Source organism: Podarcis erhardii (assembly GCF_964252035.2).
Source record: "Podarcis erhardii genome assembly, chromosome: 6".
NCBI classification, from domain to species: domain Eukaryota; kingdom Metazoa; phylum Chordata; class Lepidosauria; order Squamata; family Lacertidae; genus Podarcis; species Podarcis erhardii.
The window spans coordinates 59,724,758-59,748,506 of record NC_138510.1 but is presented as its reverse complement, the minus strand read 5'-3'; the positions used below and the strand labels follow the sequence as shown (position 1 = coordinate 59,748,506).

At 39.2% G+C, this 23,749-nt stretch overlaps 1 protein-coding gene across 5 annotated transcripts in view; it reads left to right on the top strand.

The window, feature by feature from the left end:
* DAB1 (DAB adaptor protein 1) overlaps positions 1 to 23,749 on the top strand; it is a 643,380-nt gene that overhangs the window by 578,878 nt on the left and 40,753 nt on the right. For all 5 annotated transcript variants that reach the window (XM_081867205.1, XM_081867206.1, XM_081867208.1 and 2 more), the window contains 5 exons: positions 15,691 to 15,822; positions 17,555 to 17,674; positions 18,231 to 18,269; positions 19,838 to 19,903; positions 21,858 to 21,917. In XM_081867205.1, coding sequence (XP_081723331.1) covers positions 15,691 to 15,822; positions 17,555 to 17,674; positions 18,231 to 18,269; positions 19,838 to 19,903; positions 21,858 to 21,917 — 417 coding nt within the window. The remainder of the gene's footprint in view (positions 1 to 15,690; positions 15,823 to 17,554; positions 17,675 to 18,230; positions 18,270 to 19,837; positions 19,904 to 21,857; positions 21,918 to 23,749) is intronic.

Here is a 23,749-nt window from a genome sequence, read left to right as displayed (position 1 = left end):
TGGGCAACGTGCCACGCCCCCGGGGGCCACGCCAGCCCCACTCCTGCCTGCTCTCCCCCCTGGTGCTGGAGCATGGAGCTCTGCCACTGCGTAGATCCAGGATGTCTGGTGGACTAAATATAACCTTATGTTTCCTGGCTGGAGTAGGTAGTCATTCAGATTCCGGGGGTGGGATAGAAAACATGATTATTTTGCTGTTTTCATATTTTTGTTCCTTGCTTTTGTTATATGTGCCTATGAACTTGGAATGAACAGATATTCAATGATGCACTGGAAAGCTTGAGGGGGGGGGGGAATATATGAGAACTGTTCAACAATCAAATGAATTAAGTGATAATTTTGATTAAGAGAACAATAAAACAACAACCCTGAAATCATGCTGTGCACAGTTGCTAAAGCGGGGTGGGGGGTGGGGACACACACTATATTTCTTCCTAAAATAAATAAATGTACCCAGGGAGCAAGAGACACTGCTTCAAAGCCATGAAAGAATCATTGCATGCATTTAAATACAAGGTGAGAGCAGCACAGTGTTAGAGACCCATTCAAAGACATCCTTTGATTTTGCAGCAAAAAGCCAGAAAAAGGGATAAGTAAAAGCAACTCAAAGGAGTTATGCCTGTTTTGAACTAAGCTGGTGTACTGAGTATTTAATTGTAATTTCTGCTTTGAGATTCAGATGAGAGAAAAAAGAATGAAGCTGAATGCTAAACCTAATCTACATGAAAATGAGAAGGGGCTAAAATCAGCTTTTGCATTTTATCCTGCCCATGAAGTCCTTGGATCTTTGTCCTGTGTGAACACTTCCCCAGCAGGGCTTTCCAATATGCCATCTTGCTTTAATTGAAAAAAAGAATTATTATAACCCAATGTGACAAGCTCCTAGGATTCAGCTTAGTTTTCGAACAATTCGGCTCCTGAACGCCACAAACCCAGAAGTGAGTGTTCTGGTTTGCAAATGTTTTTCGGAAGCCGAACGTCCAACACGGCTTCCAATTGAGTGCACAAAACTCCTGTAGCCAATCACAAGCCACACCTTGGTTTCTGAACATTTTGGCAGTCTAACGGACTTCCAGAATGGATTCTGTTTGACCTCCGAGGTACGACTGTATTTTACAGGACAGGTGTGAGGCTGCACAATTTAATGCTAACTGATAATGCATAACACATAACTCCACTCTTTCAGTTACATGCAATAAACCAGTGAAAACCCAGCCTGAATTCTTAACCATCTTGAATGGATTTTTAATCTAGACAATAAGAATGCCTGCAATATGAAATTTATATCAATGATTTTAGTGTAAACACATTTCTAGATACCTTACTCATTTAGATCCTTGATCGTTTCTGTATAAATTGTTTTTTTGATAATGAGGATGTCAAATCTATCTACCTGGTTGTTTATGGTATATAATTATTCCATTTTATTTGAAAGTGTTTTCTGGCTGTGCCATTTCCAGTATGCTATTGGGCTGGAGAAAACGCTCTAGAAATTCCTTGTGGAGAAGCTCACAAAAATGTTTCCTTGGTTTATCAGTAGAGTCACTCCTTATGGAAGGTGTACTGGGATTGCAGATTTATTTTCCATTTATAGTTAAGCCATGTTTAAGAGGCCGGTTATCTGAAGAGAAGCCCATTCATATTTGGAGAATGTTCCAAGGTTACGACTTCCTTTCTCTTCAATACTTGCCTTCCAGGAGTGAGAAATTCTGTCGCCTATTGTGTGACACAACTGAATGAAAGGCTCCAGGTCACACAGATTCAGTGGTGGACCATTCATTTGCAGCCACATAGTGTTTTGCTAATTTTCGAGAGAATAAACAGCCCCTTCTGAGGAAAGAGTTCAATCATGTTCACGCTCAGAAGTCCTGCTTCCTGGCCCATTTTGTAGTCAGTTCTTCTATCAAACCACAAATTGGCATCCTGCTCTTTGTTCACTTTTTCTTTCTCTCTCCATGCTATCACATTCAATTTGTCCTCTTTTATTTGCTCACGAGCCGTGGAGTCATTGTGGTCTCGGCCAGGGTCTGTGCCTAAAATAATAAACTACTATGTTCATTGGAATGAAAGCGCCAAGTTAGCTTTGCCTTTCACGTTTAAACTGCAGGATCTTTTCCTCTGCTGGCTGCATTAAAAAAAAAAAAAAAAAAAAAAAAAAAAACACAACACCTAGCAGTTAGAATTTAAAATCTTTATGTATAACTTATCTTTGTACCCATCTATGGTCAAAATGAGCAAATTAGCTATATGCATGTGAGATAAAATAATTTCCACTTGGCATGTTGTAAAACACTTCACAGTATGTCAATGAAGTGTCACAAGGGCAACATTTTCCATATATAAAATCCACGTTTGTGCAAAACAATGCACAAAATTATTCTGAAATTATTAGTAAAAGTTTTCCATGCCACAGATGATGTAGCATTCAGAAAGTTCATACCAAATGTACAACAGCATATACAGACATTTGCTTTCAAGTTGCTTTCCCCCCTTCAGAGTCAGAAGGTTAATGCTTTCTTTGTGTACTGCATGGACATTTAATCTTGGTCTGCCATATACATACCAGATTGAATGGGATGACATGTTGCATATCTGTGGTGGTTATCATGGTGAAACTGGCAGATGTCTTAGCTAGACCTGGATAAGACCTACAGTTGGCCAAAGTGAAATGCTGAACAGTTGCGCACACAGAATGCAATAATTTATTCCATACTTTTTCACAGAACTGGAGTATCCTGCTAAATTTCAACTGGATGGGTGCAGTGACTTTTCTGCAAATTTTAGGATTAGAACAACTTTCTATAAGCTATTCATCAAAAAATATCCATATTGCCTATTGAAACATGCCATATCGCAGAAAAACAGACACACAGACTTTTAACAAAAATTGGGGGTGCAGAATATGAAGGGGTTAAATTTATAGTTGCAATAATTCCATCTGATTACAAGCTTGGCCTGTAAGTAACAGTAGCGATTTCCCTCTGTACCCTCTACTCACTCTGACCATGATGTTTCTTCTCTCTTTCCTCATCTTTCCACCCTGACATTATGGCAGGCTTAGAGATGCTATTACCTTTCACTTTCAGCACATGGATATAACTTCTTCTTATTCTTTTCATGGCTGGATTGCCAAGGTGGGTCCCTGCTTCAATACAAGGCATCTTACAGAGTTCCATTTCAGCTCTGGCGAGCCCAGAATCCTTTCAAGTCATTTCTATTTGGGATTTGAAATTTGTCCAAATCAGATCTTCACCATGTATTGCAGCATGTGGGTAGACATAACTGCTGGTTTGATGAAAGTTTGTTGTGTAGACTGCTCAGTTGTGCTGTGTGCGTGTCATTAGACAAGACAGACAAGTTCCTAGATCATGTATAAGGATATCATGAAGGTGGTTTTCTGGACGAGATTTTCACCTGCAATTAGCATTCTTCAATGTAGGATTAGTACCGCTCACTCATTTGTGCTGGGTTGTGTTCCATATCCCATGCATTATGCTTTGTTGAGCTGCATTGTTTCTGCAGGGTTTGCCTCTTACCTGCCAGAGAGTGCTGCCATTAATATTCTGAATAAATACCATCTTTTGTTTTATTTCATAGACACAAGGAAAGCTGCTGAAATATAATTAGCTGCTGTGTTTTAATCAGCTTTAGTTGTTCTGAAATAATTTCCATGCATTATCAGCATTATACAATCTGTTGTAACACCAAAAAAGCATGCATAATTGAGCCACCTGGTTTATTCTTTCATCAGTGCAACCCTACAAATGCCTACTGAGAAGTAAACCTGACTGAGTTCAGTGGGGCTTACATCCATGTAAATGTGTAAAGCAGAAGGAGCCAACATGGTAGTCTCCAGATTTATATTCCCAACTCCTATCAGCCCCAGTCAGCTTGATGATGGAAGTTGTAGTCCAGCAACATCTGGAAGGGACAGTGTTGGCTATCTCTGATCTGGGATGTACCTCGGTTCTCTTGCAGCCTTGGTAAGGAGTTGCCCAGAGGAGCCTACATGCCTTGGCCAGCCACCTCTGGTAAGTAAGAAGAGCCTCCAGGAGTCTTAGTAGAGAAGACTTTAAGGCTATTAACCACACCAGTATTAACAGATGTGTGCACAGGGAAGATGGCAGGTAATGCATATTAGCTAGTACATTTTGTGAACTTAAAGGTAAAGGTAAAGGGGACCCCTGACCTAATGGTCCAGTCGTGACCGACTCTGGGGTTGCGGCGCTCATCTCGCTTTATTGGCCAAGGGAGCCGGCGTACAGCTTTGGGGTCATGTGGCCAGCATGACTAAGCTGCTTCTGGCAAACCAGAGCAGCGCACGGAAATGCCGTTTACCTTCCCGACAGAGCGGTACCTGTTTATCTACTTGCACTTTGACATGCTTTCGAACTGCTAGGTTGGCAGGATTTTTTTGTGAAATCCTTTTGTAAACTGAGGGCTGGTTTAAAAAGAGGCTTCTTCTTACTTAAGGAAATTCATGCCTTTGAGAATTTAACATTTTCCTGTACTTCTAGATAATAGCTGTCACCCCAAATGGAATATATGGCTCTTTTTCTGTTGGTGAGACAGATGTTGTGGACTTAAGTAGTGGATGCATCAAGGAATGGATCTAGTAACAAATGGTGGTTGCCATTTTAATAAAATTGTGTAGAAGCTTCTAGCAGATTCCAGCTGGTGGATGAGGAGGATGACAGGACAGAAAGGGCTGTGAGTGGAGGGAAGTCACTTCCCATCCTTTGCACCTCCTGGGACACTCAAAAACCTGCTGCACCTGTGTGAGTGTAGCTGAATAGGACACAGCTGTAGGCAGCCTGAGGAAGTACCAGCTACCTTGAGCCTGTCCATAATTAACAAGTCTAGAGGGAGAGACTAGGCTGTTTCCATGAACTCCTCTTGTTGTGAGACTTTTGTGGGTGAGCTGAAGGTTTGTTTGGATTCTGAGTGAGAAGCCTGAGGTTGAGAGGAAAGAGTGTGTTCGAAGGAAAATGAACTGAAATTCATTTATATATGTGAGTAACTTTGTATTAATGTAACATTTTTATATGTAGCTGTATTTTTATAATATTGTCTGTTGTTGCCTTAGTTTTTTGTACATTGCTCAGAAGTATTTATAACATATAGAGCGGTATAGAATTTAAATATTCAATCAATGTGCCACTAGGAAAATATGAACTCTTAATCTGGCATTTCTTCTGCTCATAATGGCCTGTGCATTGTCTGTCTTGTAATGCAGAGATAAAAAAATGCCACTATTGCTTTATAATGAACCCTAGTCATTTCTTTTCCTGTATTTTATTGTATTGACTGAAACTACTATATTGGATCACACTTACGGAATTCTCTCCCAGGAAAATCTTGAGCCTTTATGACTTTTGAAAATGAAGTAGTTTCTAACCAGAATCTTCTATAAATTATATAGGGCAGTGCATGTTTCAACATTTATGGCTGTGAGTCTTCCCTTATTATTTATTAATGCTTCAAATCTGGAGTGCTATATGATTAGAAACCAGTTTGAACCCCTTGCGGTTGAATGAAATATAAACAGGGTAGAAAAAAATTATTTACTGTATATTGAAAATGGTAATAATGGAAGTAGGAGCATTGTTTCGTGTATATTTTGGGTGGTATTCAGTGCTAATGTTTCTCAGTTTTGACCCATTGAAGTTAATGGACATGACTAACTTAGGTCCATTAATTTCAAAGGGTCTACTCTGAGTAGGGTCTACTCGTTGAATATGACCCTAAGTATACAATACATACTACTGGGGCCATGTCTAATACATTGTCTTCATGAAATGACTTTTAGGAGGTAACTTAAAGTGTGTGATATTTCTGTAATGTCCACAGAGATAAGGTGACACTTGTCTCTTTTGAAGTAAACTTCACTTGTTGAAAACTCTTCATTTTTCAATAAAGTAGCCTCAAATCTTAAGGATTTGAAATCTGTAGTTGCTCTTTGTGCTTCATAAACAGGACAGGATGGTACAAACTGTGTCTGCTTCTCCATTTAAACTTTGAAAATCTAGGAGACTACACAATCTTCACTATTAAGGGAGTTACTTTGTATGTAATACAGCTGCATGACTCTTTACATCAAAGTCTCACCTCTAGCTGAAGAACAGATCAAACTTCTCCACCTCTTCTGAGTTTCATTTGAGCTGAAAATCCAAACGCTCAGATCCATTTTAGTGCACTAGGACATTGTTCCTATATGATACATAGAGAACACTAGTGTGTGTGGAGGGGGGGAAACACCTTTAAAAATTTCTCCCATACTTTATCACCATGATTTCACACAGTTGCCTAATGGCTTAGAGTCAAATATGATAGTCTTATAGAAGAATGAGTTAATAATAATGTGACCTCCCCTTTCCCTTCAGAAAAAGTTAAACTTTTTTGGTTAAGCCATACTTTTTGTGGTTAGCATTAGGAAAATCTTTTAAGCCTCAGTTTCCCTTGTAAAAAAAAGCAACAATGGAAGCAATAGTGATCTGCCTTACATTGGTACTGAACAATCTAAATTCAGTGTAGGCATTTCGTCTTCTGCAGAAGAGCTATTCTTGCATTCTTATTTTACAGTCTCATATTTACAGGGGGCTGCCACCAGTCACTGTGGCAGATGGAGTTCCATGTCCTCTAGCTAACAGTGCAAAAGTGCCACTGGCATGTGCAAGACTGTATCATTGTCATATATTGCAATATGCATTGAAAGTCTTATATGAGCTATTTGAATAACTCTGAAAAGCCACAGGGCATTTCTTTCTGAGGCTCCAACCCCTGCAGTTCTTTTGACAATGCATGGCATTCAGTGAAACTGAATGGCTGGATTGTGCCTAGGGCCTGGTTTGACATTACATTTTATTTTTAAAAATCTGGATTTTGATTTTTTTAAAAAATTGGATCCTACTAGCAACTGCACAGTCATTTCTTTGGAGCACATCTGCAACATCAGTGTTAGTGATGGTTATAGAATCTTGGATTTAGTCCTTGGCCAAAGACAATTTTTTTATTCATTGATTAAAAATAATAAAGCCTGACCTTCATTTCATAGTTCCAGGATGTTTTATTATTAATTACAAAAACAGGCCCAAATGCAATGTAATGAAAATGGCAGCAGTAATAACAATAATAAAAATGTCACTGGCATGATTATTTGGAAGGGGCCTAAGGTATTGCATATGCTCAGCAAAGCCTTCGACTTTCAGCATTTTTTTTTTCATACCACAGACAAACGAATGGACAGCCTTCGGTATTACCAGTGCTGGATTTACATATAAGCTAAACAAGCTATAGCTTAGGGCCCCACTCTCTTGGGGGCCCCAAAAAATTTTAAAGGAAAAGAAAACCTGGATGTGCATTTCCAGAATATAAGATAAAAAACAAATAAAATAAAACCTACATATAGCAACAGGGTTTTATGTTGTGTAGGCTTCTGTGATGTAAGTAATGGGCACCGCCTGCTCCCTAAAATATCACTAGTTTGCTCATTTCTATATATAGGGTGCCTACATTCTGCATGTGCAAATGGCTTTAGATACCCATTAGGTCCATAAATTTCCATATACCATATATTCAACACAAAAAACAGTTGTTGACAAAGATCCTACTTTCAATGCATGGACCCTCTTCATATGATTAATATGTGAAGGAAGCTTTTGATAATTGCAGCTTAGGTAATTTCAAATAGGAATGTGAAGGGATGAAATTATTCAGGAAAGGATAGCAGCAGGCACAACAGCTTAACTGAAAGGAACTGAAAGTAGAGGCTATAATTCTCCAGTCCATGCTAAGCAATCTGTATAACCAGTGTTCCATTTTCCCTTATATGTTGCATGGATAGGTAGATGTTGTTTCATTCATAGAACTGCATTTATGGAAGGTTCCCCCCCCCTTTCTTTCTAAAGGAAGAAGATGTTGTTTATAGAAGATGCTATTAATAGAAATAGGATGATAGCCAACTAAGTCATACTTGAAGCAGATCCATTAAAATCAATGGACTTAGAATTTTATTGATTTCAGCGGCCATTCTCTGATTAATGTTATATATCACCCATAGATTATAAGACACAAATAATAGGCTTCAGCCAGCTCAAACAAAAGGTGATGGGCAGTCTGTCAGTCTTTTCAGAGTATTGAGAAAATGTGCATGGGCCACAGCAATTCATAAATAAGATCTGAATTATTCACATTCTGTGGCAAGCTCTGAGAGCAAGTTAACGCAAAATGTTCTCTGTCTATAATGCCTGTGAATTCTTCCCCTGCATATTTTATTGATATTTGTGTTCTGTTTGGTTTTGGCATGGACCTTTCTTTATGTAGCTTTACTGGGAGATTGGCTGCTTTAACTGGTTTCCTTTAGTATTAATTGCAACCTTAATACTGTGGTCTTTCAATAAATAAATTCCCTCATTAAAAACAGGGTAGCTGTGGTATTGTTGTTTCTTTGTCACAGAAGCTAACCCTCTTATTGGAAGTGATTCCTGGCCGTTCTAAGTGCTTAATTGATCAACTTGATTGATTTCACCATGACTTGAAGGCCACAGAAAAAGAAAGGGGGCAGCGTGAGAAAAGGGATGAATGGCTTTATGACAGACTTCTAGAAGCTGGAGAGAAATGGGAAAATCAAGAGATTTTTGAAGTAGCTAGATCCATTCAATTTTGCCAATATAGTCAGGTATAAGTGGAGACAGAGAATATAAAATTAATAGCTAAGTGGATCCATGAGCAGAAACCTCTGTAAAAGTAGTGGTGCAGTGGAATAAAATTTCAGATTGCATGGGAAAGATATAACAAAGTTTAATTGATAACCGGGAAGATTTCCCAGCCGAGTGCAAAGTGTTAGCATTAATCTTTGAAGCTGCAAATGTCTTCTAGCCAGGTTACCTGAAGGAGCATCCTCTCCTGTACATACCTACATAACAGCCCTTTCTCCATGCATAATGAGCTGAGACAGGCACTTTCTAGGGAGAGGACATTCTTGAAAGTGGTATTCAAATTAGTGATGGCACCTCGCCAGTGATGTTTGATACTGTGCTTATTCGTTTATTTTTATTACATTTCTTAATTGCTTTCTACAAAAAAAAAAATCACTAAGTGACTTAACAATATAAAACACAACCAGTCAAAATCAGTTAAACTTTTTTTTTGAGGGGGAGGCTTTTTTGATCTTCCTCTGCCCCAGCAACACTCAAGTTAGGGGTGTTTTAGAACTTCGAGTGTCTGTGCTGGGTTTTAAAACCTATATTAGAAGGATTAGAAGGATTTCATGCGGTTTCTGTTGGCTTTTATATGTTTATTTGTAGTGATTTCATTGCTTAGTTTAGTTTTAGTTTTTGGTTTCCTTTTTAAAAAATGACAACACTGTCCAGTTGAAGAACATTGTGGACAGGTGGTTAGTGAATAACTGCTTTTATCCTGCATTTTTATGTTCTGAGCCGCTTTGAGACCTACGGATGAAGCGCAGTGCATTAAACAAACAAATCTCTTCTAGTACTACTTAGCAGAAGCAGCTCACCAAGTGGAGCAAAGTAACTATGCTAATTTACTAGCAGGATGGGTCACTGTTGCTTACCAATATGGGGAGGGGGCTGTGGAAGGGGGTAGTGTGGATGTCAGTGAAATACAAACACTCCAGAAGAGCCATTCCAGCACTCCTCCCAGAGCTGTATTATCTCCATGTTCTCTCATCCTTTAGCCCTCCAAGTAATTTGTACTTCACTTATAAATTGATAATGGGCTTGGAGACAAATTTAGGAAAGAGACACTGAAAATTCAACATGTGAACATTATGAGGCTGGCTTCTAAGTGTGTGTGTGTGTGTGTGTGTGTGTGTGTGAGAGAGAGAGAGAGAGAGAGAGAGAGAGAGAGAGAGAGGAGGAAAAAGAGATGATAGTTTGTAAGAAACCCTCAACATTTTAATGGTGCTCTCCCTGTAGAACATCCTTCCATCAGATGTCAAGGAGATAAAGAACTACACAACTTTTAGAAACAGATAGGTAGCCGTGTTGGTCTGTCATGGTCAAAACAAAATAAAAAAATTCCTTCCAGTAGCACCTTAAAGACCAACTGAGTTAGTTCTAGGTATGAGCTTTCGTGTGCATGCACACTTGTATCTGAAGAAGTGTGCATGCACACGAAAGCTCATACCTAGAACTAACTCAGTTGGTCTTTAAGGTGCTACTGGAAGGAATTTTTTTATTTTGTTTTGACAACTTTTAGAAGACATCCCTGTATCGGGAAGTTTTTAATGTCTGACATTTTACTATGTTTTCATGCCTACTAGACCTGCCCAGAGTGGCTTAGGAAATGGGTTTTGTACCAGATGGGTGGGGTGCAAATAATAAAGTTGTTGTTAATGCAAAGGCTAGTACAGGCATAGGCAAACTCAGCCCTCCAGATGCTTTGGGACTACAACTCTCATCATCCCTGACCACTGGTCCTGCTAGCTAGGGATGATGGGAGTTGTAGTCCCAAAACGTCTGGAGGGGGTCGAGTTTGCCTATGCCTGGGCTAGTACTTAAACTATATTTCACGAAAGTCAAGGGGTAATTTTCGTTTTATCTGTTTTGCAATTTAATTGTAGCCTATGTGCAAGCAAGGGCATGAAAAAGCTGAAATTAATGAGCCATTTTGCAATGATAGGTACATTCAGAGTTTCATAACTGGATTTCCAAAAATATATTCTACAATTACTGTTTTTCTCAAAGTTCTCCATACATTATAATATGGGTGCAATAAGCAACACTTTATTAATCAGATTATAATATGGGTGCAATAAGCAACACTTTATTAATCAGATAAGGCACTTTTTCATCTTCCTGTTTTCTTTCCTCCTTACCTCCCTCTGTATCAAGTTCTCATACAGCATATAAGAATAAAACCAGCAAAAGGCATTCATAAAAACACCATTAGAAACATCAATAAATACTGATGTTTTTAGCTTGTGGGTCTCCTGTCTCTTCCTCATTGTAAAGCTAATTTGACTCTGAATTACTGTCGTGAGAAGGATTTGCTGGTGAGTCTTTTCAATAAGGTTTGCTGGTGTGTTGTGTTAAACAGGAACATACAGTTGTAAGGGGAAAGAGGTGTATTTGTTATCTGTCAACATTTCACATAAATATGTGCAATTAAAAAGTTTATCTGATTTAATTGATGTCTAACAGTTTGATGTTTCTAATCAACATGCACCAGCGTTTTGTCATATCAGAGTCTGCAGTATAATATTTCATATCTCTTGTGCCAAGATAAAGTAAAACTTCATAGATTTTTTTTTAATCTATTGACAGTCATCTTTCTAAATACTCCTTAAATTAAATACAGACAAAGCTATTGCTGTAGGCATGCTTAACTTACTTCTTAATAGCCTGGTACAGTTTGCAAGGTAACACTTTGGCATAATCAGCCATTAGAGATGTAATGATTTTCCGATAGTTAATGAGGGTTCCCAAATAAATGTTTCCATCTGCCATCTCAGCATTGTAGGTGATATTTTTCCATGGCAGAATAATCTTTATGTCTAATTCCACAAGTAAGGAGTCTGATCATAGTTTAATTTCTCTGCAAACATTGCTTGGCAATCAATAAAGCGGTGTCAAAGAACTGTGATTGAATAGTTACAGATAGGTAGCCGTGTTGGTCTGCCATAGTCAAAACAAAACAAATTCCTTCCAGTAGCACCTTAAAGACCAACTAAGTCAGTTCTTGGTATGAGCTTTCGTGTGCATGCACACTTCTTCAGATACACAGTGTATCTGAAGAAGTGTGCATGCACACGAAAGCTCATACCAAGAACTGACTTAGTTGGTCTTTAAGGTGCTACTGGAAGGAATTTGTTTTGTTTTGACTGTGATTGAATAGGAGCTTGAGATAACATTCTCCATAATATGCAACTGAGGAGGGGAAGATATTTAATTTCATGATGCAGAAGAAAGCCTGCAAATTGAGCACAGGAAAAGAAATTCTAATAAATCAATACAATTATATTATGTAAATAAGATTGCATCATTAATACGCTGGGGAACATGCAATTCTCATGAAGAATGGTTATACTACACCCTATAATTAACTTATTATGTCTGAAGTTATTGGCAATATGGCATAATATATATTTAGTAGGATGTAAGTGAGAGTCTATGGCCAGGGCCCTCTGGAAGTTATTGGACTCCCAACTCCCATCAGCCCTTGCCAGAATGGCTAGTGGTTAGAACTGATGGAAGTTGTCCAGGTTCCCCACCCCTCAGGATTCCTATCTTTCCTCTGAATATTTTTGTGTTGATTTACAGTCTGTATGATTAGTAGATAAATGCTAACTTTTAGGGACACCACCTCCATGTCTCCAATAAGAACAGTGCATCCATTCCTTTCAGATATTTGATAATAGTGTTCTTTACATAGTATTCATAGTATTCTTTACATAGTGTTTTTTTATAGTAATGTAGGATATATGAGTGATAAGTGTTCATATACAGGTGATTTGCTTGTGCTCACAGTGACTTGAATAGCATCCATACTGCTGCCCTGCCGCTTAGTGGCTAAATCACAGCCTGGAACAATAACATAGTTTTGGATGCAGTTATTGTCCACTGAATTTTGCATTTCACCCTTTCTATTGGAATATAGAAACTGCTTTCTTTCTGTTTTACTTGTCTATGCATTGCAATGAAATGGTTTGCTTAGGAATCAGAATGACTCTAAGAGTGAATGCACATGTAACCTTTTTGTACTTTCTTATCTTTTTTTGAAGTGGAAGACATTTTTAATGGGGGCGGGGGGAGAAACCTAGCAACTTTGAACAATGCCCCTGCAGGTACATAACAGATATTAGCTGTGACAATACAATAAAGTAATAAAGAAACTCACTGATTACAATCTTTAGTATATCATGCCTGTGAGAGGACTAGAATAAAACACTACAAGGAGAAGCTATAAGATATGTGGTGGCACAGAAATAAATGGAAGCCATGATGCTATAATACATTTTAAAAAAATAAAATTAGAAACCCTTGCTTGTTACACTTTCTAAGTAAGTTTGTACATACTCATGGTCTCCTAAATAATAACCAGTCTAGACTGCTTAGATGATTGGAAGCTTCCAGTTGGTATATTTTCTGTGGTGACTAGCACAAGTATTTTCTGTTGATTAGTCCAAGCAACATACTAGAGCAGGCTTCCTCAACCTCAGCCCTCCAGATGTTTTTGGCCTACAACTCCCATGATCCCTAGCTAGCAGGACCAGTGGTCAGGGATGATGGGAATTGTAGTCTCAAAATATCTGGAGGGCCTAGGCTAAGGAAGGCTGTACTAGAGATCTGTGAACTGTCCCCTTCCAAAATTATCTGAAATCCCATGTCATGTGTGCAGACGTCCATTTTCTCCCTTGCAGCCCTAGCAAATACATTGTGGGGTACACAATGAGCTGCAGGGAGGAGGACAGGAAGGGGAAGTCCTTTGGGTGAGTAAAAGTCTGTCCTGCTTGCATTGAAAATCATCCATAGTAAGAAATTCTAGTTCTAGGTTTGCTTTTTTTACCAGGCATGGTTTACCTTTCTTTCAGAAAGGAAGAGGACCTCTGTAAAAGCAAAAACTTACATGCCAGCCAATATCAATCTAGCAGTAGATATTTCTTGGCCAATGTGGTTCCCATTACTGAAGGACAAGAACACTAAGAGGTCTGCCTAAGTTGACATGAATATTGATTTCCCTCTCTCTTCACAGAAATCACCACTCAGTAAACCCACTTTGATTAATGGGTCAGCAGCTAGTTTATCCAGATGTTCAAATGTTCATCATAACATGTGGCCCATAGAAATCTATTGCTGGATAAAAAGTGCAGATAACTAGAAGATTAATATTAGCAAAGATATTGATCATTTTAAAGCAATGTCTGAGGATTTGGTCTGTTTGCATCTGTAAATATCTTGCCCTGATACTGCCTTTGACTGGAGGTAGATTTTTATCAGTTCAGTTTTATTAGGATGCAACAATGATGCAGAAGGGTTTTGTAAGAATATTTTCTGGATTTGTTTTTTACTGCATTTTGTAGAACTTCACAATATAAAATCCAAGCACCTAAAGTTCACATTTGCTGTCTCTTTGCATACAAAGCAATGTGCAACATCTGACACACACAAAAATGCTGAGAGGAATCCCCCCTCCCAATTCTAATTAAATATTACTAATTAAACATAAAGTGATGCTTCTTTTTATGGAAGGCAAATTTGGGCAGAAAGAGCACTATTAGTCACAAATAAACATGTATGTGTCAGTGCAGTAAGCAGGAGGCTATATTGAGCAGTGAAATTGCAAAGCTGAACTCGCCTCTGTGCCAGACAAAAGTCTTTCACATGTTGAAAAGTAAGAAGAGCTGTTACTTAGCTGGGTGATGAAAACTGAAAAGTTACCGCTATCTGGAAGTGATAACCCTGCTACTGTTTGCACTAATAGATGGCCTTCCATTTCTGGAAACAGTGAAAATCCCTTTCAGTTGGGGTACAACAAACACCTTGACAAGTTACTATTGTACTAGCGTGTTCTGTGCAGACCTACACATGTTTGTTCACATTTCTAGGCTAAGTGTATTTGCTTGCAGGTTGTAATTGGAGGCTGCTGACCACCTGCTGACCACACACACAGTCTGTGACAGTCTGCAAGGCACAAAAGATTGCTAAAGGAGCTGTTAACAGCACAAGCTGTCCTAGTGCACATGAGAAAACAGCCACAGATTCACAGAACTGTAGAATTGGAAGAGACCCCAAGGGTCATCCAGCCCAACCTCCTATAATGCAGGAATCTCAACTTAATTGTACATGTACATCCAGCCTCTGCTTAAGAACCTTCAAGGAAGCAGAGTCCACCACCTCCCATGGAAGTCTTTCCCACTGTCACACAGCTCTTACTGTCAGAAAGTTCTTTCTGATGATTAGTCTCAATTTCTTTTATGGTAACTTGAATCTATTGGTTCAGGTCCTAGCTTGTAGAGTAGGAGAAAACAAGTTTGCTCCATCTTCCACCTGACAGCCCTTTAGATATTTAAAGATTGCTATCGTATCTCCTCTCAGTCTCTTCTTTACCAGGCTTAACATACCCAGCTCCTTCAATCATTGAACTTAAGTGTTAGTTTCCAAACCCTTGATTATCTTGGTCACCTTCCTCTGCACATGTTCCAGCTTGTCAATATCACGATTGTGGTGCCCAGAACTGGATGCAGTACTCCAGGTGTGGTCTGACCAAGGCAGAATAGAGTGGTACTATTACTTCCCTTGACTGGGACACTATACTGTTGATGTGCCCAGGACAGAACCCTGAGGGGATGAGTAACCATCAGTGAGCACTCTACACTGAAAGTCCTGAACTGTGAGGTAGCAGTGAAGGAACCTGTGGTGACAGACAGGGAAGGTTTGTTGTTGTTGTTGGCATCTGTCTGTCTTGGGAGACACTGAAAGAGTGCACCTTTGGGGGTAATCTGACTGAACACTAAGCACTGGATGAAATGCATACAAAACATGAAAATGGTTGTAAGTGTAATATCAAATCAATAAAAATAGCTTTGAAGAATCTATACCTTGCTTTTTATTGAAACATCATTGTCATTCAGGTGTATCCTCACAGAGGTAAATTACATGCGTCAGTAAAAAATGTGAACTTTGGTAAAATATGCCCTGTGCTGCTTTGCTTTTTGTTTATGAACAGCTACTACAGCACCATCATGCAGTTCATGAAATTTCATACATCGCAAAGGATATCACAGACCATCGGGCCTTTGGATATGTGTGCGGAAAGGAAGGGAATCATAGATTTGTGGCAATAAAAACAGCCCAGGCAGTAAGTATCAAGATTATTGTCATTTTCTGCAGTTTAACTCAGTTTGATAGCTCTGTCTCGAACAGTGCTGCTTTGAAAGGGCAGCCTGTAAGCATTGTTTATGCAGTATATAATGCTGTCAGAAGTGCATGCATAAATGTTCCGAGATGGCAGTTTAGCAATACCAGTCCTGGAAAGAAAGAAATACAATTCACCCTTCTCAATTTTTTTCTTGATGTATTCCTTCTAATTAGTAATTATTTTCCTTTCTAATTAAACTGGAAACACTAGCTGAATACAAATAAGTTTACTTAGGGTCCTAGACTCATTTAGATAGAAAACGATGGAAAACAAATAGCTACTTAGCATAGTCTACTCTCATTTCATTGTATTAGAAACCACTAATAAATATAAGCAATGCCTTTTATGCTCATAATTATAATTACCATTAATCTGCAAATATAATTAGCTTATATAGAAATGAACCTTTGCCTAGTTAAAGTTTGCAGCTAGACCAATATAAACAAGGTATTTAATTCAATGAGAAAGGGTGTGTTTTGGAGTGTTTTAAAATGCCTAAGGCTGCCATCCTAAGAACTCAATTTGAATAACCAAGTTAAGCTAGAGTAGTGTAGATTTAGTCACATTGACTTCAGGCACAGGCTAGACATTGTTATGAAAGTTCCAATATGGCTGTGGAAGCCTATCTTCAGTAATTTTTGACTTGTAGATTTAACCCAGGATTTAACTCATTTCCACAAAACTTTAATTGGTGTCTGCCATTAAGTAGGAACAAATGGACTTAAATATACAATTTCCACCCTGAGATGGAACCTGAGATGAACCTGTGGTTCATTTTGGAATTGGTTTGGCTGGTATGAGATTAGTTGGCAAGCGTTTGGAAAAAGCTCACCTGAGAACTCTCTTTCATCTCATAATGTTGCTACATGCACATTATGATATTGTTCCCCTGTCACTTAGCAACTGCACCTTGGTTCAATCCTCCAGCAGTTTTCCCACAGCACTAGCCATGACAGAGAGTTGCTTTGAAGTTCACTCACTCTGTGCACCCAAATACATGCACATAGGAACAAGAGAAGGATTTGGATATAGATAGGGAGCAACAATCACATAAAGCATTCTCAAGAAGCCATCAAGAGAATTGACCTCACTTCAGTTGGGTTGACTGGTCATGTAATTCCAGGAAACAATGATCGTTTCATTAGCAGTGAGGAAATTAAAATTAGATAACATGTGCATGCATCAACAAAGCAGCTGGCTTTGTGGGTCACATAATTTCACATTGATCAATGACAATGACACTGAGAATAAAGGGCTAACGTTAAAGGACTTCTGCCCAGGTGCTTACAAATCAGCTGGTCTTGTCTTGACATGGCCTAATGATCATTAACAAAGCAAGAGCAGAACCTCTTAATGTTTGAAGCCAGAGAAGAACTTCCAGCAGAAATGTTGCCAAGTTTGCATTACAGCCAAACATTACAAACTATACAAATTCATTATATGGATCAGATGATTTCATACTTCAGTACTAACACTAATTTCAATGTAATAACTTAAATGGTTTACTCACAAGTAAGAGTATAAGAATCCGTTGATGCATCTAAATGAATCCATTATACCGTTACTAAATAAAATTGTTTTTAAGACCATCTGTTTCATTAGGAAAGGTCACATTTTGTTTGCTAGTCTTCTTTCCCATATTATTGAAATACTCTTAATTTGTTTTATGTAGGCGGAGCCTGTAATTCTGGATTTACGAGACCTCTTTCAACTCATTTATGAATTGAAACAAAGGGAAGAGCTGGAAAAAAAGGCACAAAAAGATAAACAGTGTGAACAAGCAGTGTATCAGGTATCTAATTATTTTTTAATAGAAGTGTACACTGATGAAGTGACAAAGCAACTACTGAGAATTTGGGACTGTTGTGCTAAGACATCCTAGGAACAAAGAATAAAACTGATCCTTTGCCACAGAAATCAAGAAGTTTGAATCATGCAAACTTATGCTCTTACCTGTACCATTAAATGGGTGGGTCTTATGCTGCTGAGCACTGGTAACTGGTTACTAGTTTCAGTGGATAGAAGGTTTACAGGTTCCACTGCTGTCTGTGAATATTGCTGTTATCAGTAGTGCCATAATACAATTTGGCAGTGATTGAGAATAACAAAGCTGAGCACAGTAGACATACGAAATGGTTGCATGAATATTTAATTTGTGATATTTAAAACTGGAAGAATTTCAGAGTATTCCTTCTTAATGTGCACCTTCATATATGCAATGCAAGGTTGAGTAGACATCTAGCCCTCCTTTACTGAACAATGTGCAATATCTTTCCTCAATATTTGGCTCTTGTACACCTGCTGTTCACTTTCTTTCCTTTTTGTCTCTCCTACTTTCTTTGCGATAGACAATTTTGGAGGAAGATGTAGAAGATCCTGTTTACCAGGTAATTTCTGAAGCTTTATAAAAACAGAGTTTCAGAAATAGTTAAGGATGTGATTAAGCTTTTAAGCTGAGTGACAGTGCTAAAAAAAGAAATATAATTTAGGTGTCTAATAAGTCAGCTATAAAAATTATAAAATATCTTCAAAACACTGATTTATAGGTAGTATTCTTAATACTAAATTCTGAATGTATTATAGTAATGCTGCAATCTTTTAGTACCTGGGAGGACATTATGAGGCCATGGGATTTTTAAGATCTGCCTTCTTGGAGAAGGCAATCAAACTTATATGCGTCTTCAGTGAAGCTATGGAAGGGTCTGTAGCAGTTGTCCCACTGACAGTAGAGATGGGGCACTGGGGGTGGCATGCTGCAAGCAGCAGTGGATCAAGCCCTCCAATCCTCAAAAAACACTCCAGGAATGGTAGAGAAACTATGCTAGCCCTGAAAGTTGTGCATTTCATTCTCTTCCATCAGAATAAATGAGATACACATGGGGAGAATAAAGGGAAAAAATAAATGAGCCAAGAAGGCCATAGGAAAAGGCTATGCCTTTGGCGCTGCTTTTCAGGCTGCTTCATAAAACAGAGTTTCATTTTAGGAAGCCATTTGAAGCAGAGCCACTGGTGCTGGGAGTGCCCTTGCAAATAGGCTAGCTGCATTTTATGAAGCGGTTTGAATGCAAACCGCTTCAAAAAGGTACAAGCAAGACTCCTCAGCTGCAGCCGATTCTACTGGGGCTTATTTTCAGTGCTGCTTAGCTGATAAGGCATGACAAGGAGCCCCACTTGCAAAAAGTAAAACCCAGATGCTCAATTTAAACTTCCCATTGTTCTGTTGTGACCTTACGACACCTGTGTGGGGCAGGTGGCCGTGGGTTGCGGGGCATAGCCAGACTGAGACCAGTGCTCTGAGCCAGATTTCCCTGCCACTAATTTAAGAAGGCGACAATGATAGTCAACTTTTTGTTTCATGCAAATTGCATTTCCTTTAATAAATTTCACCGTCAAAAATAAACACTTGTTCATAACTGATCTTGTTGACTATGGAACCACCCAGAGACCTCCAGGTATAGGGCGGCATATAAATTCAATAATAATTAATAATAATGTTACGTACTCAAATATAGTGTAAAAATTAGCCCCCTATTGGAAACTCGAAGCTGAAATTTAACTCATTGCACTTGCTAATTCTCCCTCCTTCCCTCAAACAGATTAAAAGTGCCCTCAGCAGCCCAGGGCCTTCTTTATGATCCCACAGAAGTCCCCAGTAAAAATTCCCAGTAGCTGCTGTGGGAACAGAATTGAGCCTTTGGTTGTATCTCCGTTGGGAAAACAGCAGGAAACTTGTCAAATGACAATTAGCAAAGTTCCATTTCTCCTTTATTTCTCTTCCATAAAATAAGGTTGCATGATATGCCTTTCAGCAAAAGTCAATTGCTCCTAAGCCAGCCTGTACTTTGAACCTGCTTCTTTACTGCTTGTCTATGGTTATTTCTTCTGAAGTTCCAAATTGCCTTTTTTCTTTTCTGATTCATCTTTGACCTTTCCTCCTTTGCTGCTGATGTAATAGTACATTGTGTTTGAGGCTGGACATGAGCCAATCCGTGAGCCTGAAACAGAAGAAAACATTTATCAGGTACAGAATTGCTCCATCTGTGTTCTCATTGCCTCCAGCAGTCAGTCAAGCACATTCCATAGACCAAAGTTCCTTTTAAGCATTTTCATTTATCCCAATGACATGTGTACCATTTCATACTCATGCAAGTACAGATATAATTTGTATGGTGTGATTTCTCTAATAACTTGTTTCTTTTTTATCCCCCTCAGCCTTTTTTATGTTGGTATATACCGTATTTTTCGCTCTATAACACGCACCTGACCATAACACGCACATCATTTTTAGAGGAGGAAAACAAGGGAAAAACATTCTGAATGAAACAGTGGATGTATCATTTTTGTGCTTCATGCTGTGGCCACAGACATTAGATCTGATGGTGAATTTGGGGTGACCCAATGCAGAGATCCTGAGAATCCCTGTGGATCCATGCTTTGTAACCACGTTTTTGCACCATTGCAGCCCCAGGCAACAGTGGGTGCGTGATTTGGGGGTGGGGCAGGCTGTAGCCATGGACATGCTATGTGCTCTGATGGTGAATTTGGGCTGACCCAATGCAAAGATCCTGAGGATCCATGTGGATCCATGCTTTTTAACCACATTTTAAGTGGGGAGGGAAGGAAAAACACAGAACGGACAAGGAGCACGAGAGGGGTGTGCAGAGAAGCAGCTGGCTAAGAATGCAGGAGAGGGGTATAACGGGAGGGAGGAAAGGAAGGCAAAAGTTTTCCCTCACCTACCCACCCAAGCCAGCCAGCTCGCGCGCGCTCTCTCTCTCTCTCTCCCTCCTGCATGTTTTCAGCAGCACGGAGCACAGAGACGACACTCTGCTTTCCCCTCTGCTTGCCTGGAGGGGAGGGGCTTTCCCTGCTCTTTGTTCCGTTTGAGCAAACACAGCAAGGAAACAGAGTTGGGTGGGCAGTAAGACCCTGAGGCAGAATGCAGGAAAGCAGCCGCTTCCTCTTTTCAGGTTTCCCTTCTCCGAGACGCGCAATTTGATTTTTGCCTGATTTTTTTTGCCTCCCCTCGCGCCATTTGGCTCCAGGGACCACACATTCGCTCAGTAACACGCACAGACATTTCCCCTTCCTTTTTAGGAGAAAAAATCTGCGTGTTATAGAAGGAAAAATACGGTATTATTTATATTGCCTTGAAAGCTTTACCCTGAATATTGTGTATAACATAGAAAAAAAGTTTTAGTTTAATTTGTGTTGGACACATTGGTGTTAACTTATTGTATATAGAATACATACTTTTCAGCTCTACACTAAGTATTCTCCCCATTAACAAATCTATATTTGAGTGGTATAAAGTAGCTCATTATCAGCCCTCTCAAAGAAGCACAGTAATTGGCTGAAAACCAAGCTTTGACTTGTATTGTAACTCACAACTGTAAACTACCCCTTGCTGCTTCTGATATGGTGCAGGGTGTTGCTTGGTGAGATGTTGTGTCTAGATCACTCATTACCTTCCAAAATGTACAAGACCATTAGCATGAGCATTGGGAAGCACTAAATTACTGTTTTAAAAGGTGAAATTGATCAACTGTTACAAATGTGGATCTGAAACTGATATTTTAACCAGTAGATGCTCAAAGCCTAGATATATATTGTAAATTAAAATTAAATGCTTGTAGAAGTTTTAGCTCATTTCTGAAGGATATATATTTTGATGGTTTGTTTACTTCAATTGGCTGTTTGGCAGGAGTGCCAGTTGGATAAATGGGCATCTTTCCAGAGAGCTGGGCCTGTTGGGGAAACCCATATGACCATGATCTCAGAAATGAGGATTATGGTGTACCTGTGTTCTGAGGACTGTCTCTGACTATGGTAATCTGTCTGTTTCACTACAATAAGAAAGTATCAGTTTTGCACAAGTGCAAGATCATGCATAGCACTCTTCAAGCTACCAACTACACCTCTCAATATTTGTATGTTTACCTTAATCCTAACTACATTTTTATTTATTACTACAGGTTCCTACTAGCCAAAAGAAGGAAGGTGTTTATGATGTGCCAAAAAGTCAACCTATAAGTGTAAGTATATGCCATTCAAAGCAGGAGTAACAAGTTTTCAAAAGTTCTTCGACACTCACAGGTTTGTCTTCCTATATACATAAAAATGTAAGGCTGTCATTGTGCAGCCTCCATTGCAGGTTTTGTAGTGCCGTATCAAAGTGCTGGGTTTCCATGAATAAAACCCAAGAGGCCCAAGGGAAAGCGAGCTTTTGTAGTTTCATGGGGTGGGAAGAAAAAGCTCTATGAGTTGCTGTGCGGAGAATCACAGGGAGGTTGGCGAGCAGACTAATGCAGGTCCTCGTGTGGCAGAGTTACCATAGCAGATTTTCTAATGCATCTAGATTACTTTGGTAGCTCACACTCTAGGGAAAACAAAGACAATTTACATATCCATACACTAAAATATCGCATTGTCCTCCACTACTTTATATACTGCATTGGAGGAAACACTAAACATCGGAAAAATGGGGGGTGAAGTCGATGACAGATCACAAAGCCAAGAGCCAAGCCTAAAAGTACCCCAGAGGGAGAATGTCCCCCTGTCAGGTCTACTCCAAGGCTGGCTCCATATCCTGGGAACAAGGACTTAGCTACAGCATTGCTAAGAAGCAAAACAGATCAGTAATTCTCCATTAGTGTGCAAAGAACAGGATTTTGCTCTCCTCTCACCTGTGTACAAGAGGCACAAAGAAGAGTAGGCAGGTATCCAGCAATTCTACAAATTAAAAATAAATAAAGCACACATTAAAACCAATATCTTATTCAACCACTCATTGGTTTTAATGTTCTCTCTTTTATACACAGCCCTCTTTGTCTTTAAGACAGTTGCCTTCACCCCCCCCAATTTATTGCTTTCTCTATTAGACAGCGCTCTAAAATTCAATTTCTGTGCCTGTATTACCCAGTGTGCCTCTATCTGATTTAGATATCCATGGACACTTACTTTATTAATAGTAAACCTTGCTCACATGAATGTCTAAATGACTTTGGCTAAATGACTTTAACAACAGAGAAGTGTTTCCTTATTCTCTCCTCTTTCTAATTCACTGTACTTTATAACGCTGCGGCTGATGTAAGACAGTTCATTTTCATTTTGGGGAAAGCAGCCTTGGCAAGGCTATTTTCCTGTTCTCCTGCTGCATATGGACATCATAATTAATCTTCTGGGTAGAAATTGGAGAGTGAAAATAAATTGTGTATAACAGCTACACACATTTGTATTCTGCAAAATTAATTTGGTGTCTCTGCTGAGTTTGAATGCTGGACCACATTATGCCTTTCCTTCTTTCCTTCCTTCCTTCCTTCCTATTTTGATATTGATGTTTACCAGTCCTCCCTGCCACTTTTGGACAGAACTTCCCACTTAGTCTTTTGGGAATGCGTGTGAGCAAAGTCAAAGTAAAGCAGCCTTTGCCAAATTGCAGATCTTCCATGCCTTGTGTGGCTCCCCAATGCTGCAGTTTTCTCAGCATGTGAAAATGAAGCTTGCTGAAATACAAGCTTCTTAATGAGCTCTTTTTCTTATAATTTTTTCCCCCAAAGCCTTCCCATTATGCACACATGTCAGGTTCTGCTTGTCATGGTGTTTTTAGCAACAGGAGGCAAACCGTAAATACCCTTCACTAAGCCTGTCACTCAAGTCACAATAAAACCTAATCTTCCCATCAACATGTCCAAACTATCTGTTTACAATTTTATGAAGGCTTTCAAACAACTCATCACAGTGCTATATAAAGATGTATCCCTACCGCATTTCCACAATCCCCCATTGCCTGCCATTGATTAGTCATGTATCCCTGGGCAGAGTAGGTGTCATCTGTTTGCAAATCAGGATATTAGGACTCAACCCA